General features: G+C 34.3%; 1 protein-coding gene across 3 annotated transcripts; it reads left to right on the top strand.

The window, feature by feature from the left end:
* Nucleotides 1-2,206: 2,206 nt before the first annotated feature.
* Nucleotides 2,207-12,216, top strand: LOC120263426. Of its 3 annotated transcripts, none has more exons than XM_039271323.1 (16): nt 2,207-2,281; nt 3,350-3,784; nt 3,974-4,199; nt 4,308-4,559; nt 4,662-4,774; nt 4,989-5,084; nt 5,195-5,282; nt 5,582-5,811; nt 6,514-6,698; nt 7,207-7,406; nt 8,142-8,474; nt 9,457-9,558; nt 10,793-11,090; nt 11,180-11,328; nt 11,414-11,698; nt 11,915-12,216. In XM_039271323.1, the coding sequence occupies exons 2-16, from the start codon at nt 3,474-3,476 to the stop codon at nt 12,107-12,109; spliced, it is 3,063 nt and encodes a 1,020-aa protein (XP_039127257.1). In that variant the 5' UTR covers nt 2,207-2,281; nt 3,350-3,473; the 3' UTR covers nt 12,110-12,216. The 3 variants fall into 3 exon arrangements, with proteins under 3 accessions (XP_039127257.1, XP_039127258.1, XP_039127259.1); XM_039271324.1 differs by lacking the exon at nt 2,207-2,281 and adding an exon at nt 2,300-2,379; XM_039271325.1 differs by lacking the exons at nt 2,207-2,281; nt 3,350-3,784 and adding an exon at nt 3,931-3,973 and having other exon boundaries at nt 4,156-4,199.
* Nucleotides 12,217-15,459: the final 3,243 nt, after the last annotated feature.

Below are 15,459 nucleotides of genomic sequence, written 5' to 3'. Positions count from 1 at the left end.
CCAATTTATGAAATGTTTGTTTATATTCATAAACCAATTAAAACTTAAGTAAATATTTAAGAGGCGATTTTTATGTTTTTTTTTTTATCATTGTAACAATATTATGTTTTGTGAATAATTAACTAACATAAATATATGTTAACTAGCGACAATTTCACTTCTACCATTCAAACACCTGAAGTGGTCACTAATTTGACAATTTCCCTCTCAACCAAACACATGGAAATAGACACCTCCAACTGAACGCTCCACTTCTTTCAAAGTAACCATTTCAGACTTTCATCACTTCGGTACCTCACTTCCGAACCAAACATGCCCTTATACTCTCACACCTATAGTTAAATACATTTAAAAAAAAATAACTATTTTCATCTGGATAGATATGTTTAGAGGGGTATATATATGTAATTTTATCTGATGAAAGTTCTTTGAGGGCCTGTTTGGATAAGCCAGAATTATGGCATAATCTGTACAATATGCCATAATTTAATATTTTCTGATAATTATGCCATATTAGCTGTTTGGGTACTTATTTTAGAGTATAAAATTATGGCATAATATAGGCATTATGGCATAAAAAAATTTTCCACTCTTAGTGGAATATTTTTTTATTATGAAAAGTCTCTCTCTCTCTCTCTTTTGATCCAGCAAACAGCCACCAATCCACCGGTGGCTCGCTCAGCCTCCGCCCAACGGCCTCCGGTGACACGCCGGCGATCCACCGGTGGTCCGGCAGGCTTCCGGCAACTGGTCACCGACCCAACCACCGGTCCACCGGCCTCCGGTGACACGCCGGCGATCCACTGGTGGTTCGCCCGGCTAACCTCCGGTGACACACCGGTGATCCACCTATGCTCCGGCCGACCTCCGATGACTGGCCACAGGTCCACCGGTGGTCTAGTTGCCGATCGGTCGATCTCCGTAATTTTTTTTATTTTGGTAACTAAACACTCATTCTATAGGAATAAAATATGCTATAATTTCTGTAATAATCACTTGCACTTCCTACATAATAAAATTATGCCATATTTTTTTATTTTACAGCCAAACATGCCCTGATGGTGGTCAAACACCTTAGAAACGAAGCTACCATGAAAAGAAGGGGAAAAACAGTGAAAAAAGGATTTAATAAAAAATAAACGGTCATTAACTTGCCACGTGTCATAGTTAGTACTGATCAGGCGGCTGAGATCAGAAGAGCAGTGGCGGTGCGACCAGGCTTTTCCGTGGACATTGATCACATTATATTTTAATATATTTTGACACATTTCCATATAAACCCTCAAATAATATCAAATTATTTCTATAATTCTTACTTGTAATTTCCAATAAAATTTGTGTTTTAAAAGTGATTTTTATTGAACAATAAAATTTAAAAAAAAAAATTAAAATGGCACAAGTGTACTAACTACTAACTCACACACTGAATGTTAAAAGGAAAAATTTCAAAAGAAAGTGGTCTATGTGTTGGCATTCCACTCATATGATTTTATATATGCATCACTTTTATTTTAATTTTAATTCCTCAATTTTATTTGCATAATTTTAATTTTTTTTATATTTAAGGGTGCTAAGTGCAAAAACTAGCTAGACAATCACAACGAAAACGACCACATACAAATTCAAATTTGATTAGGGATCTTTTTGTGAAACCCAAAACAACGTCCGGCTCAAAATAAACCCACTTTTGAACCGACCCCTTTTTTTTAATTAAAATAATAAATAACAAAATTTATAACTTGATGCTTTCTCCCGTCCTTATAATTTGTCGATTTTAACTAAACCATATAGATTAAAAAAATTAATTAAAATTAGTTAATTTTTCTAAAATTTATAAAATTTATATTAAATTTTTAAAATTATTTTTATTTAAAATATATTTAAAAAATATGTAGTTAAATATAATTTATTGAAAATTATATGAATAAATTAAATATAAAAAGTAAATTTTAAAAAATAGTTTTTAATGATTCACAAATTTTTTAAATAGATAAGTAAAAAAATAAAAAAAAAACGACAAGTAAAAAAAACTGGAGGGAGTAGTAACAAAATATTTATTAAAATTAAAATTAATTAATTAAAAGTTTATCTTAAACCGGTTCAAATTAACGGTTCGATTCGGTTCGGTTCGATGGTGAACCGGACCGATTGAGCCGCCGTCAGTGTTCCTCAATGCCGTGTAATCTGGGGAATATGCTTGGCTTTCCCTCCCAACATTCCAATCTCTCTCTTAAATTCTCGTCATTCGCACCATCCCTGACCCTAAAGCCTTCAAATTCAGGTACGAAATTTCCCTTTTTTGCCAATTTGGATCTTCTTCTTGATACCTTTGATGTTTGGTTGATTGCATTTGGGGTATTATGTTCATCTGCGTGAATGGTATGAAACTTTTGATGGTTTTGGTTGTTTTTCTCTTTGATTGGTGAAATCGAGCGGTTTGGTGGTGTGTTTTTGTTTGTGGAGGTGGGATTTGTGCCCTAATATGTGACCATGCGCTTTTAATTTGAAAAGGAATTGACTTTTGGTTTTAAGCTTTTTGGATTCTGGGTTTGTGGATGGGGATTCTTGGAAATTTTGTTGGATTGTTTTGGTTTTGCGGGATTGACCCTGAAGCATGTATTAGGAGATGATGAAATTTTCTTCCTTTTTTTTCTTTTTCATTTTCTGGGGATTGTAGGAACAGAGAAGTAGATGAAAAGATTGGTAACGTCATTTAGGGCAAAGGATTTGGCTTATATATATATATATATATTATGTGATGAAGAAATGGAGATTTTCGTTTTCTTGAATTTCTTAAAATGATTAGATTGTAGGGTTTGTGCTGCGAAATGACTAAGGTTGTTGCCTGTAAAATCCGCCTTAGAAAGGGCAGAAGATGGAGTGCTGCTTCTGTGATGAAACATTTTTTGGATCTAGAGATTGTGATGATTGTTCAAGTATGGCTGCCATACTGAGCGTTATTTGATTGCTTCATCTCAGAGCTCATGTGGGTGTATAAGACAAAATTTTATGAACATGAACTCATATCAATGGTTAAAATGATTTCAACCATAAAAATGAATGAAAGAATATTGAAGGTCTGCTAATAGTATTGATTTGAAATAGTTATACCTAATTAAAAAAGTGAGTTTGGCCGCTTCTACTTATTGATTTTTTTGGCCTTAACCTTTGTAATTTAGTGACAACATATTATGTCACTGAAAGGTAGGAACCATCTAGTTGTGCAGTTCACATGAAACGTACTTCCAGTTTGGTCTTTGATAGTGATATTTTTAATTTTGTTCTTTCATTTTTCTTTTTTCTGTGTTTCATTTGTGTGCTGCGGTGACTAATGTGACTTGTTGTGCAGTGCCGGGTGGATAACTGAACTCAACATTTGTGGCTTATTCTGCCTGGTGGTGATTCTCGATCTCTAAATTCACTGGCTGCTACATGAAGTGCTTGAAGTGACATAATTTACTGAAAGTTAACCTATGGGGACAAGCAAGCAGAATATTGGTCCATTATTTGATTCTCTCAAAATGGAAAGGGTTAGGAATCTTAGGACAATTTTGACTCACAAGTACCCTTATCCACATGAACATACTAGACATTTAATGACTGCAGTAGTTGTGGGTTGCTTATTCTTCATCTCATCCGATAACCTGCATACCCTTGTGCAAAAACTGGACAACAATATTAAGTGGTGGTCCATGTATATCTGTTTGTTCGGGTTTTTCTATTTCTTTTCATCTCCATTTATTGGAAAGACTATTAAACCAAGCTATTCAAATTTTAGCCGCTGGTATGCGTCCTCCCTTTTCTGAAATCTTTTTTTAATTGGTTTAATGTTACCTGTATTATCTATAAGGTTTTTAATATCTACACTTTTTTGTTATTAAATTGTATGGGATGCATGAGCATAATCAGAAGTTGGAGTGCTACTAAAAGACTGGAAAGACCTTAATGGCTTTGTGGTTTAATTGTGCTGCAGGTATGTTGCATGGATCTTCATTGCAGCTTTGTATCACCTTCCCAGTTTTCAGTCAATGGGAGTGGATATGAGGATGAATCTTTCTCTTTTTCTTACTATATATGTTTCATCTGTGCTTTTCCTTATTGCCTTCCACATTGTATTTCTTGGTCTCTGGTATGTTGGCATTGTTGCTCGTGTAGCTGGAAGGAGACCAGCAATATTAAAAATCATCCAAAATTGTACGGTGAGTTTTTCAGGAAAAGAAGTGATACGTGAATTTTCTGTTTGTAGACTTGTTTTGTGATTTTGAATAACTGGTCATTCTGGTCATTCCGGGTGATTTTACCTGCAGGTCATCAGCATAGCATGCTGTGTTTTTTACAGCCACTGTGGTAATCGTGCTATTTTAAGAGAAAAATCCTTTGATAGGAGAAATTCTGGCTGGTTTTCTTTCTCACCTTTCAAGAAGCAAGATAGAAATGCTTGGATATCGAAGTTCCTTCGAATGCATGAGTTGAAAGATCAAATCTGTTCATCTTGGTTCGCACCAGTTGGATCTGCAAGTGATTATCCTTTTTTGTCTAAATGGGTTATTTATGGGGAGGTATGTATGTGTCTCTTCTCAATTTTGGTTCCTGTGTGCCTTTCATTGTTCAAACCATTACAAGCTGCTATTGTTTAAATTTGATCATTAACTTTTTTTCAGTTAGCTTGTGCTGGATCATGTGGTCCATCGGATGAAATTTCCCCTATTTACTCATTGTGGGCTACGTTCATTGGTCTTTACATGGCGAATTATGTGATAGAGCGATCATCAGGGTATGCAATTTTCTCATTTTTCATGTTCTGTAAATGGTGAACTATTTATGATCCAGGGACCAAATTCTTCTAGATCTTGTTATCACTGTATATCTAAGAGATAGTTGTAAATTCAAGGATGTCCTAATTTTTATTGTTTGGCATGTGAATCTTAATTTCTTAAAGTGACAATATATCTTCTCCCTTGTAATCACTGATTATGTGGATTGGATAGATGGGCTCTCACTCACCCTCTATCAATATCAGAATATGAGGCATTGAAGAAGCAAATGAAACCTGACTTCTTAGATATGGTTCCTTGGTATTCTGGGTAAGTTTTTCAGAAGGCGCTTTTTCTTTTAAGTTTTTTGAAGGCACTTCTTGTTTTATAATGTGTTCACTTGTTTAAATGTTAATTACAAATCTGTAACATTGTTACAGAACGTCAGCAGATTTATTCAAGACAGTGTTTGATCTATTGGTGTCCGTAACATTGTTTGTTGGACGATTTGATATGCGTATGATGCAGGTACGGTCGCTGCATAACTTTGATTTTTCTGGTATTAACGTAATCTGTCTACTTCTTATTGATGTGGTTTTGGTGTGGTTGTGTGGTATGCAGTTTATAAAAATTTTGATTTTTCAAAGTTTTAGTTGGTTTACATCATTAACATGAAGCGTAGTGGCACATCTTAAAGGCAGCATGCTGATAATTCCTTTCTCCTTTTATATGGTTACTTGTATTAATCTTATTTTATCAATTTTTTGAATTATGTTTATATGAATAAAGTTCATTCATTAATGTTTTTGCTGTTATCCTACAAATAGGCTGCCATGAATGAGGTTCAAGATGAGTCTAAAGATGGTGACCTGTTGTATGATCATTTTAGCAGCAAAGATGGTCTTTGGTTTGATTTCATGGCAGACACTGGCGATGGTGGAAATTCATCCTATACTGTAGCTCGGCTTCTGGCCCAGCCTTCACTCAAGGTTAAATCTGGTGGCTCCACGCGTACTCTTCCTCGTGGAGACCTACTTTTAATTGGAGGAGATCTTGCGTAAGCTGGCCTTTTTATTATTTCTTAGTACTTAGTTACAGGACAATGAACTTCATTTGTAAGTTTCAGAAGTGTTATTAAATTATCTGATGCATGGCGTCATGTAATTTGACTTATAATTCTCATGTGGTTTCAACTTTTGTTGCTGAACAGTTGGTTCATGATTTGATTCTTTAATCAGAGCTGGTCTATCTTGAAATTGTTGATAGTTACCTTTTATTTGGATATTTTCTTTGTAGGCGTTGCATATACACTGGTCATAGTAGTTAGACATGACAAGATATAAAAAATTCATCCGCTACTACTTCTGAGAGCATTTTTTTTCCCCCCGCTTTCTTGATCATGCAACCTTGTATTGAAAAAGATGTACATAGATTGTCGTTATGTTGTTCTTGATTGTTTTTTTGGCTTTTAATTACCTTTCGAGCTGTGTAGTTCACCTTCCATCTGATGTGGCGCCGAATTTTTAATTTGGCCAATTGAACCTGGTGCTTTTATATATGGTGCAATATGCGCTTACCATTGAATTAATTTGCTTGTACAAATTAGGCATTCTTGCTTGTCTGTAGAAAAACAGTTTGTGTTGCCCATTTGATGTGTTATCCTTCAAGAAAATTTCACTTTTATCAGTTAGATATGATATCCATGTAAAACTTTTATTTTCCAGTCATTCTGTATGCAAGTAATTTGAGTTCTATACAGGTATCCTAATCCTTCTGAGTTCACATATGAGAGGCGCCTTTTTTGCCCGTTTGAAGCCGCTCTCCAGCCTCCTTCCTGGTATAAAATTGAGCATATAGCCGTGGACAAACCAGAGCTTCCTTATGGGATATCACGATTGAAGGACTATGATGGTCCTCAATGTTTTATAATTCCTGGCAATCATGGTTAGTATTTTTGAGAGGAAAGTAACTTCAATGCTGTCAGGTTTTCTATGCCTTACGTGAATTCTTTACATTAACCTCTTTCTTCATTATTTATAGCACAGAAAAGTTCACAAAATGATTAAACAAAATTTAAATGCTGCATGCCATGTTATTTTTTCATTTGTATAAATATAATGTAGAATCAATTATCAATATTTTGGATCTTCTATTGCACACTGGTACATTCAGTTGTTAAGTCACCACTTTCTAAAGGGAGTTTTTTTTTTCTTGAGGTCTGTATTTTGCAGACTTGGAGATGCGGGCCATACTTTATTGCATTGCCTAAATTTCTTAAGACATAGTTTCTTATGAATGAATTAAATTTTACAAAGTACAAACATGAAACAGTGCATTCTTGCACTATATTCCTTGATGAATTTTATGATTGAATATTTTTATGTGTTCAATGATTTCTTCATCATGAATCATGAGTTTCTAATATATATGTATATATCCTTGTCCAATGTAGATTGGTTTGATGGGCTTCACACATTTATGAGATATATATGCCATAAGAGCTGGCTGGGTGGGTGGTTTTTGCCCCAGAAAAAGAGCTATTTTGCCCTGCAACTCCCGAAAGGATGGTGGATATTTGGTCTTGATCAGGCTCTCCATGGTGATATTGATGTGTACCAGTTCAAATTTTTTGCGAAGTTATGTGAAAGTAAGGTATGACCTGTTGCTCATATCTGCTGGCAGCTGATAGCTGGTAGCTGGTAGCATACTTGTGCATATTTATTGGATAGGTTACTTGATATGAATAATATTTTTCATCTCATGTCCAGCGTTGTCATATGTAAACACCAAAGGTGTAGTTCATTTCCCTTGACAGTGTACTTCTAGTGTGAGTAATTGTGTATGTATTTAATAGTTTAATTGATATATATGATATTTTGCTATCATGTGCTGTGCCGACATATAAATATCAAATACATGCTGCAATGTAACACATACCAATACATAGTGGCACATGCTTCCAAAAACTCAATCATTCCTCTCTTACTCAATGAGTGAATAATATTAATAAAATATAAACTAGAATTCTATCATATATACACTTGCTGATCTTATGTGACTTTTTTATATGACATTTGAATTGATCAAAGTACTCTAAGTTATTTAGCTCATTTGCCATATGCCTATTAAACTTAAATATGTTTTGGTGCTTACTTATTTATATCAAGCCAGTTAGTTTGCTTATTGACCAAAAATAGATTAAATCCCATCTTAAATGACAATGATTGTTTTATATTCATTTTCTTCTCTGCCCTATGCATAGGACTAATTTCTTAATATCATCGATTCAGTTGCTTTTCTATTTTGCAAATGTAAAAGCATTTTCCATCTTTACTTGCATTTCGTCTGTCACAAGAAGAAACTATGAATGTGGTACAAGTTTTGCAGGTTGGAGAAAATGATTCTGTGATTATTATGACACATGAACCAAATTGGCTTCTTGATTGGTACTGGAATGATGTTAGCGGGAAAAATGTATCTCATTTGATTCATGAATACCTTAAAGGACGATGCAAACTTCGCCTGGCAGGGGACTTGCACCATTACACGCGACATTCTGTTGTTCCATCAGATAAGCCAGTGCATGTTCAGCATTTACTTGTCAATGGTTGTGGTGGGGCCTTTTTGCACCCCACGCATGTCTTCAAAAATTTCAACAAGTTCTGTGGAGCTTCTTATGAGAGCAAGGCAGCTTATCCATCTTATGATGATTCAAGCAGGGTAAGTTCAGCAAACCTATTATGTGTTTTCCATTGTTAGTTACATTTTTTTTTCTTCAAAGATGTGATTGGAATAAGGGAACATGGAGGAAAATATAAGGAAAAGGTATTTTGTACGCACATAACTTTGGAAATCTTTCAAGTACACATGTACCATTGGGAAGATTCTTCTTTCATACTCCCCCTGCCATTCATTTTTACCAGAAAAGTTCTTTGTATTTCATTAAAATTTGGTGTTTTCTAAGTTTCTGTTATCTGGATAATCTCTATTTACATATACTTGATGAAAATAGGTAAAATATCAGTTAAACCATTTACATATACACTTCCCTCAATATTTTTAAATTTCATCTATTATAGCTCATATATATATATATATATATATATATATTATAGCTCATATATATATATATATATATATATATATTTGCACATTGTATTTTTCTTTCATTTTAGCCATTTGTAAAATTAATTATATTTTTTGAATATATTATCCATGTAATTGTTACATTTTTACACTAATCAAGAACAGAGATTTAAAGGCTAGGTATTAACATCTGAACAATAAAAGACAGTGGTCTTTTTCCTAAACTATTAAATGACTCAATGTAGCATGCCATTGTTGATTATGGTCAAGTTGACCGAAAGTGATGATTTGTGACATGAGGGGTATTTGTGTATGAATTTGAACTTTTCTGGTAAAAATGAAAGGCATGTGGAATCTCAGGATTTTGTAGCAATATATAGGGACAAACCAAAATAGAAAGTGGCAAAATATTTTCCTGTGTTTGGTTGGATGGAGAAAATGAAATTTATAATCAGATGAAGACACATTAGAATGCGTTTCTTTTTCCCCGCTGCTTCTAAGTTTCTTGTATTTTCCTCCATATCTTTTCAATCTTAACTTGTTTTTTACTTCTCTATTGCCTCAACTACATCTTCCTTTCTGAGAATGTGCCAGTTGATTTATTTATCCACTACAGATTGCGCTCGGTAATATTTTGAAGTTCCGAAAGAAGAATTGGCAATTTGACTTCATTGGCGGGATTATATACTTTGTTTTGGTCTTCTCTATGTTGCCTCAGGTGATATGTTCTCTCAATTATTTAGCCCTTTTATTTTGGATTAGATCCAGTTTCTTTATATTTGTAGTGAAATGGAAGTTGCTACATGTTGGCCTAGAGTGATAGCCTTGAGTATTTTGGTTAGATATTCCGATAATCTAATTATTGAAGATCAGGCTATCTTTGTTTAGTGATCTTTGTATAAATATCTTGTTTAATTGTGTATATTTTTTAGGAAATATGATTATATTGCATAAGCAGTGAATTTCTCAGATTCAAATTGTTATGACTAAACTTGAGTCAATTGACATCCTTTGAGAAAGTGCTTAGAGGTGTTTGGATGTTCAAAGTGTGGCGCAAGTCTAAAGGTGTTGAAGAGTCATTTCCTTGGAAGTCACACTTCCCCAAATTGTCAACTTATAGTTTCTGTGTAAATAACATCAAGGTTCTGAAGGAGGGCAGTTTGGGTCAAGTAATTAAATAAAATATTTTGATTCAACATATTTAAAATTATTGAAATAATGTTATTGTAGTTTATTAAGGTGGTTTAAGTTTACATCTTGTCCAAACATAATTAAATTCATCTCATCAAATATGAAAGTGGGACTTCAGCTAAAAAATGGGGAAATGGGTGGGGCATCTCACTTTATGGTTATTTCCCATGAATCAAAACATGGGCATGCGTGATGTCTTTCACATTTATTTTAGGCACTACAAGATATATGCATTCAAAAAATCGTATCTTGTTAGTTGTCACACAGTGATCATTGCTGGTGAGTGCAATTTTTCTTAGAAAAGTTGTGAATTATCGAGAACATAAACAATCTGCAGTTTGATATAAAATTTAGTGGGAGAGCTTTCACACCTTATTTTGGACATTTTCGTCTTGTTACCATACATGGCTCTAATCAATAAGCTAATTTTGATTATTGTTGGTTATTACTTTTGTCTGCTAGAAGCCCTTAACTTTCGAGCTGTTAACCATGTTCATGGTGACTGTCTAAGTGGAGCAACATGCTAAGAATTACTGAAAGACATGTTTGTCTTATATACCTATACGTGCGTACAAACTTTTGGATTTATTTCTTAAAGCGTTCTTTCTCAACAAATATTCTGCTCGACTTTTCCTTTTTTAACTGATATGTGTAACCTTTCGTTTTTATCTTTTATCAATGAGATAAGGTTTTCAATTTGTTGATTTAATTTCCTTTTGCGATGGTGTATGCTGAGTGCTATTTACCTGCCGACCTTGCAGTGCAATCTCTTCCAAATTTTGCATCAAGACTCCTGGTCTGGCCGCCTCTCTAGTTTCTTTAGTACAATGTGGGATGCTCTTGTATACATGCTAGAAAGCTCTCATGTGTCTTTAATAGGAACCCTTGTATTGATAATGGCATCAATATTCTTTGTGCCACCCAAATTGTCAAGAAAGAAGAGGATCACAGTTGGAGTTCTTCATGTTCTCGCACATCTGACTGCAGCAGTAATTCTTATGCTGCTTTTGGAGTTGAGCATTGAGATATGCATTCGAAATCGGCTGTTGGCAACTTCAGGTGCGGCCACTGCTCATCCCTTTCTCCTTATCCATCATCCAACATCTCCTAAGAGGCCCGGTGATTAATAGCTAATAATTTTTTTTCAGGTTATCATACTTTATACGAATGGTATCGGTCTATGGAGCGGGAACACTTCCCAGATCCTACTGGACTTCGAGCACGAATAGAACAATGGACATTTGGGCTTTATCCTGCATGTATAAAGTACCTCATGTCTGCTTTTGATGTTCCTGAGGTAATTGCTTGTTTCTCCACAATTTGGTGTATAACTCATGTTTGGCATGTCTTGTGGAAAGATCATAAAACATTATTTTGCACAGGTTATGGCTGTCACCAGAAGCCGAATATGCAAGAAAGGGATGGAATCCCTTTCCCGAGGTGGTGCAACGATTTACTACGGCTCCGTCTTCCTTTATTTCTGGGTCCTGTCAACCCCTGTTGTATCATTGATATTCGGCAGTTACTTGTACATCTGTATCAATTGGTTCCACATACACTTCGATGAAGCCTTCTCTTCCCTACGGATCGCAAATTACAAGTCATTTACCCGGTTCCATATCACCGAAAATGGCAACCTTGAAATCTTCACTCTTGCAGTAGACAAGGTACCTAAATAACTCCTATTCATGATTAGAACCCTGATTAAAACAACTTGTTCAGTAAGCACTGTTTGTAAATGTTTATTATGTATCATCTTGATTGATCTAGTTCATAGTACGTGTTTCCCGTGTACTTGTGAAGATCGACATTGTGACATATAATCAAAATACGTTTACTCTGAAACTTGAATAAGTTTCTAATGATGTTTGGATGATCAATAGGTACCGAAAGACTGGAAATTAGATCCTGATTGGGATGAGGAGCTGAAGAGACCGCTGCAGTTGAGCCATTACCGGAAATACCCAAGCAAGTGGAGAGCTGCCTCAGCATCTGACCCTGTCAACACTGTCCGAATTGTTGACCATTTTACCATTGAACTGACAACTAAGAATGCCATTTCTGAAAATGGAAGTTAAATCTTGTATTTCTTACTGTTGTTGTATAGTAAATTGATGACTGTCATATTCAGTAAAGCAAAAATTAGAATGAAGAAAGGAAGTAGCTGATCAAGTTCTAGTTGAAATTATTCCTTTCATAGCAAGGTTGTAGGTGGTAAATTTTTTTGAGATAGTACTAAACTATGGCTTGAATTTATTTTGGAGTCCAAACTTCAATTGGAATAAAAATCGTTATCTAATTTTTATTCTGTGAAACATGGCGGTTACCTGGACCTGAGAAATTTTGATTGCCAAATTATGATGACCTGGACGCCGGAAAGATTATGTCAGCACTTGAATTACACATTGGCATGCCTAGTTGGCATGTCATTTAATGGTCACTACAGCTGTTATCCTTCATTTTGGCTTTTCCTCATTAAGTGACTAACAGAGGATGTGCCAAATGTAGCCCTCCCAGTATCTGGCAGAGGATGTGTCATGTCTCTAAATTGAAAGAAAAAAAAAAAGAGAAATTTTCCTAGTATCTACAGAGGACCGAATTGAAAAGAATTTGTACGTTTTTATCGTCCGTGGTTTAAGGTTCGGCGATGGTGCGAAGGACGAGCACTTTTGAGAGAGAAAGATGGACAAACCTTACTTGGGAGGGAAAAAGTAGACATACTCCCAAAACGAATTAAAAGGATGAATGACGTCGGCTCAATCGCCAACACAACTAAATCGAATAGTCAGCCAATTGAACTGTTAATTTGAACCGGAATGAACCAGTTTAAAATGAACTTTAAATTAATTAATTTTAATTTGAATATAGATTTTGTTAGTATTAAGTAATAACTTTATTTATTTAGTATTTTAATTTTATAAAAAAACCAGTCAATTCAAACCAAACTAGGTTCAGTTTGACCCACTTTGTTTTGGGTTTCAAATATTTATCCTTATGAAAATACCTATATTTTTACAGGGTAAAATTTTGGGTAGGTCACCGTACTTTGACCTATTTTCAATTTAGATATCAGATTTCGATTTGTATCTTTTTTATTACCAAGCATCAATTTCTTTTCACCGGAAGGTATTGATAGGATTCTGGCCAATTTAATCTTATGTGACAACCGGAATGACACATGGACTACTGAAACGGAACACACTAAACCAATGTGGACGTGAGCACATTAGACTCTGGCCAACTCGACAACTTCATTAGCCACGTGTGCATGCCACGTCAAGCAGCCTCACATGTCATCATCCAGCTTTTCAACTATCTCTTTCACACTCTTCCGTCTTTTCTCACGTCAGCATCCTTTTCAGCCTTCTCTTCCACACTCTTCTATCTCTTCTCAAAACCCTATTCTTCATGTCTTGATAAGATTAGCCAAGGGGTTGATGTGAGGTCTCCATTACCGAAACCAGTGCGAAAACCTTAGCAACCAGTGAAGAAACCAAAGACCAGAGTAAGCTGAAAACCAATTCAGGCATGCATGGCGGATACTTGACACATTCATTTCCAGCCTTCTTTCAATGGAAATAATTAAAAACGTTCATTACATAATTATAAAATACACATATAACAAGAAGTAGTTCACAGATATTGAAAAACTTAACAACATCATCGAAGACTACAAAAACTAGGCAATATTTCCATCTCAAATTCATTACAAATTTAAAACATTCTTTTACAACATTCTATCATGGGAAATTAAAAGCATTCGAGAAAATAGACATTTTTTTCTGAAGAAGTTTACAGATCTTCAAAAAAAACTTAAGAACAACAATGATTCACAGAATTGGAAGAAAGTGTGCACGAAGGTCGTGCAACCTTCTTCCTATTTGGGATTCTTTCACGTGCAGAAGCCGTCCATGAACACCATCATCAAAAAATAATTTATCTTAACTTGCCCCCTTGTTTCCTAAATGAATGGGTTTCTTGCTCTCTCAGTCATGCTCTCATGGAGATGAAGAAAGGGGAAAATGGGAGGGATCGAGTGGGGAATAGCTGATGTGGACAAAGGGGGGTGATGTGGGCCAATGACGTGGTAAAACACCCAGTGATGTGGGCAAACTCTGACGTGGCATGTACAGTTAGATTAAATGTCGGCCAACTCAACAGCCCACGTGTTATTCCGGTTGCCACATAAGATTAAATTAACCGGAACCCTCCCGGTGAAAAGAAATTGGCGTTTGGTAACCAAAAAAATACAAATCGAAATCCGATACCCTAATTGACAAAAGGTCAAAGTACGGTGATCTACCCAAATTTTTACCCTATTTTTACATGTTGTGTACTTATTATACTCGCCCTTAAATTTTGAGTCAAGTAGAGTTTGACCTATAATTGTTTTTTAAATAATAACATTTATTTTAATTATTAGATTTATTTATTTAACAATGACAGACAAACTACGAGTAAGATTTGATTCATGGGCTTTTAAACTGAGTTATTTCATGGATGAAATTTTTTTAATACTTAAATATAAATTAAGTATTTTCAAGGAAAAACTATTTATTAGTCATTGCAACTTTTCAAATGTCTTCTGTCGTCTCTTTGACATTTCAATATCCTCTGCAGTCCCTCCTTTGCAATTTACTTCTTTTTCAGTCCTTGCAACTCACTCCGTCAGTTTATTTTATCTAAATATCCAATTTTGCCCCGCTTACAAAATATTCTTCCTCCTTATTAAATATTTTTTTTTTGTTTAACATTGCGTATTTTCGTGTAACCATATAAGTTTTCACTTAATATGTTACCTTTTTGTTTAATTTTTGTTTTTTATGTTTAATATTTTAGTTTCTCATTCAATATTATATGTTCTCATTTAAAGAAGCTGAGGGGCATTTCGGTCAACGTCTACTTTTCTAACAAAATGACTGAAAAGTAAAATGTTATAAAAAAGAAGGATTTTTTGGGAATACGTAAATACCTACGGATTTTTTGATCAAGTAAGAAACTTGGAAGGATGATATAAACAATTTCTCTATTTTCAATACAAAATTTAATAATAATGAGAAAAAAGAAAAATAACGAATAAAAAAAGAAATAGTTCTCAAACAAAAGTCAATTTAATACTTTTTATCTCAGAGAAATCGGAGCATTTACTTACAAATAACACACTTGAATAAAATCCATTTCATCTTCATAATTTAACTTGTACATATGCATATACAATGTCAATAATATCAATGTTGAGTTTGCGCTTGTAAGTTGTACATTTTATTGTGATAATATATATATATATATATATATATATATATATATATATATATATATATATATATATATATATATATATATATATATATATATATTCAAATCAAGTAATATAGATACGGGTGTCATATATATACATATATATTTATATAGGTATATAATATGCGAA

The sequence above is a fragment of the Dioscorea cayenensis genome, chromosome 6 (assembly GCF_009730915.1).
Source record: "Dioscorea cayenensis subsp. rotundata cultivar TDr96_F1 chromosome 6, TDr96_F1_v2_PseudoChromosome.rev07_lg8_w22 25.fasta, whole genome shotgun sequence".
In the NCBI taxonomy this organism is placed as follows: Eukaryota; Viridiplantae; Streptophyta; class Magnoliopsida; order Dioscoreales; family Dioscoreaceae; genus Dioscorea; species Dioscorea cayenensis.
The sequence above is the reverse complement of the archived record's forward strand: the minus strand, read 5'-3'. Positions and strand labels throughout refer to the sequence as shown.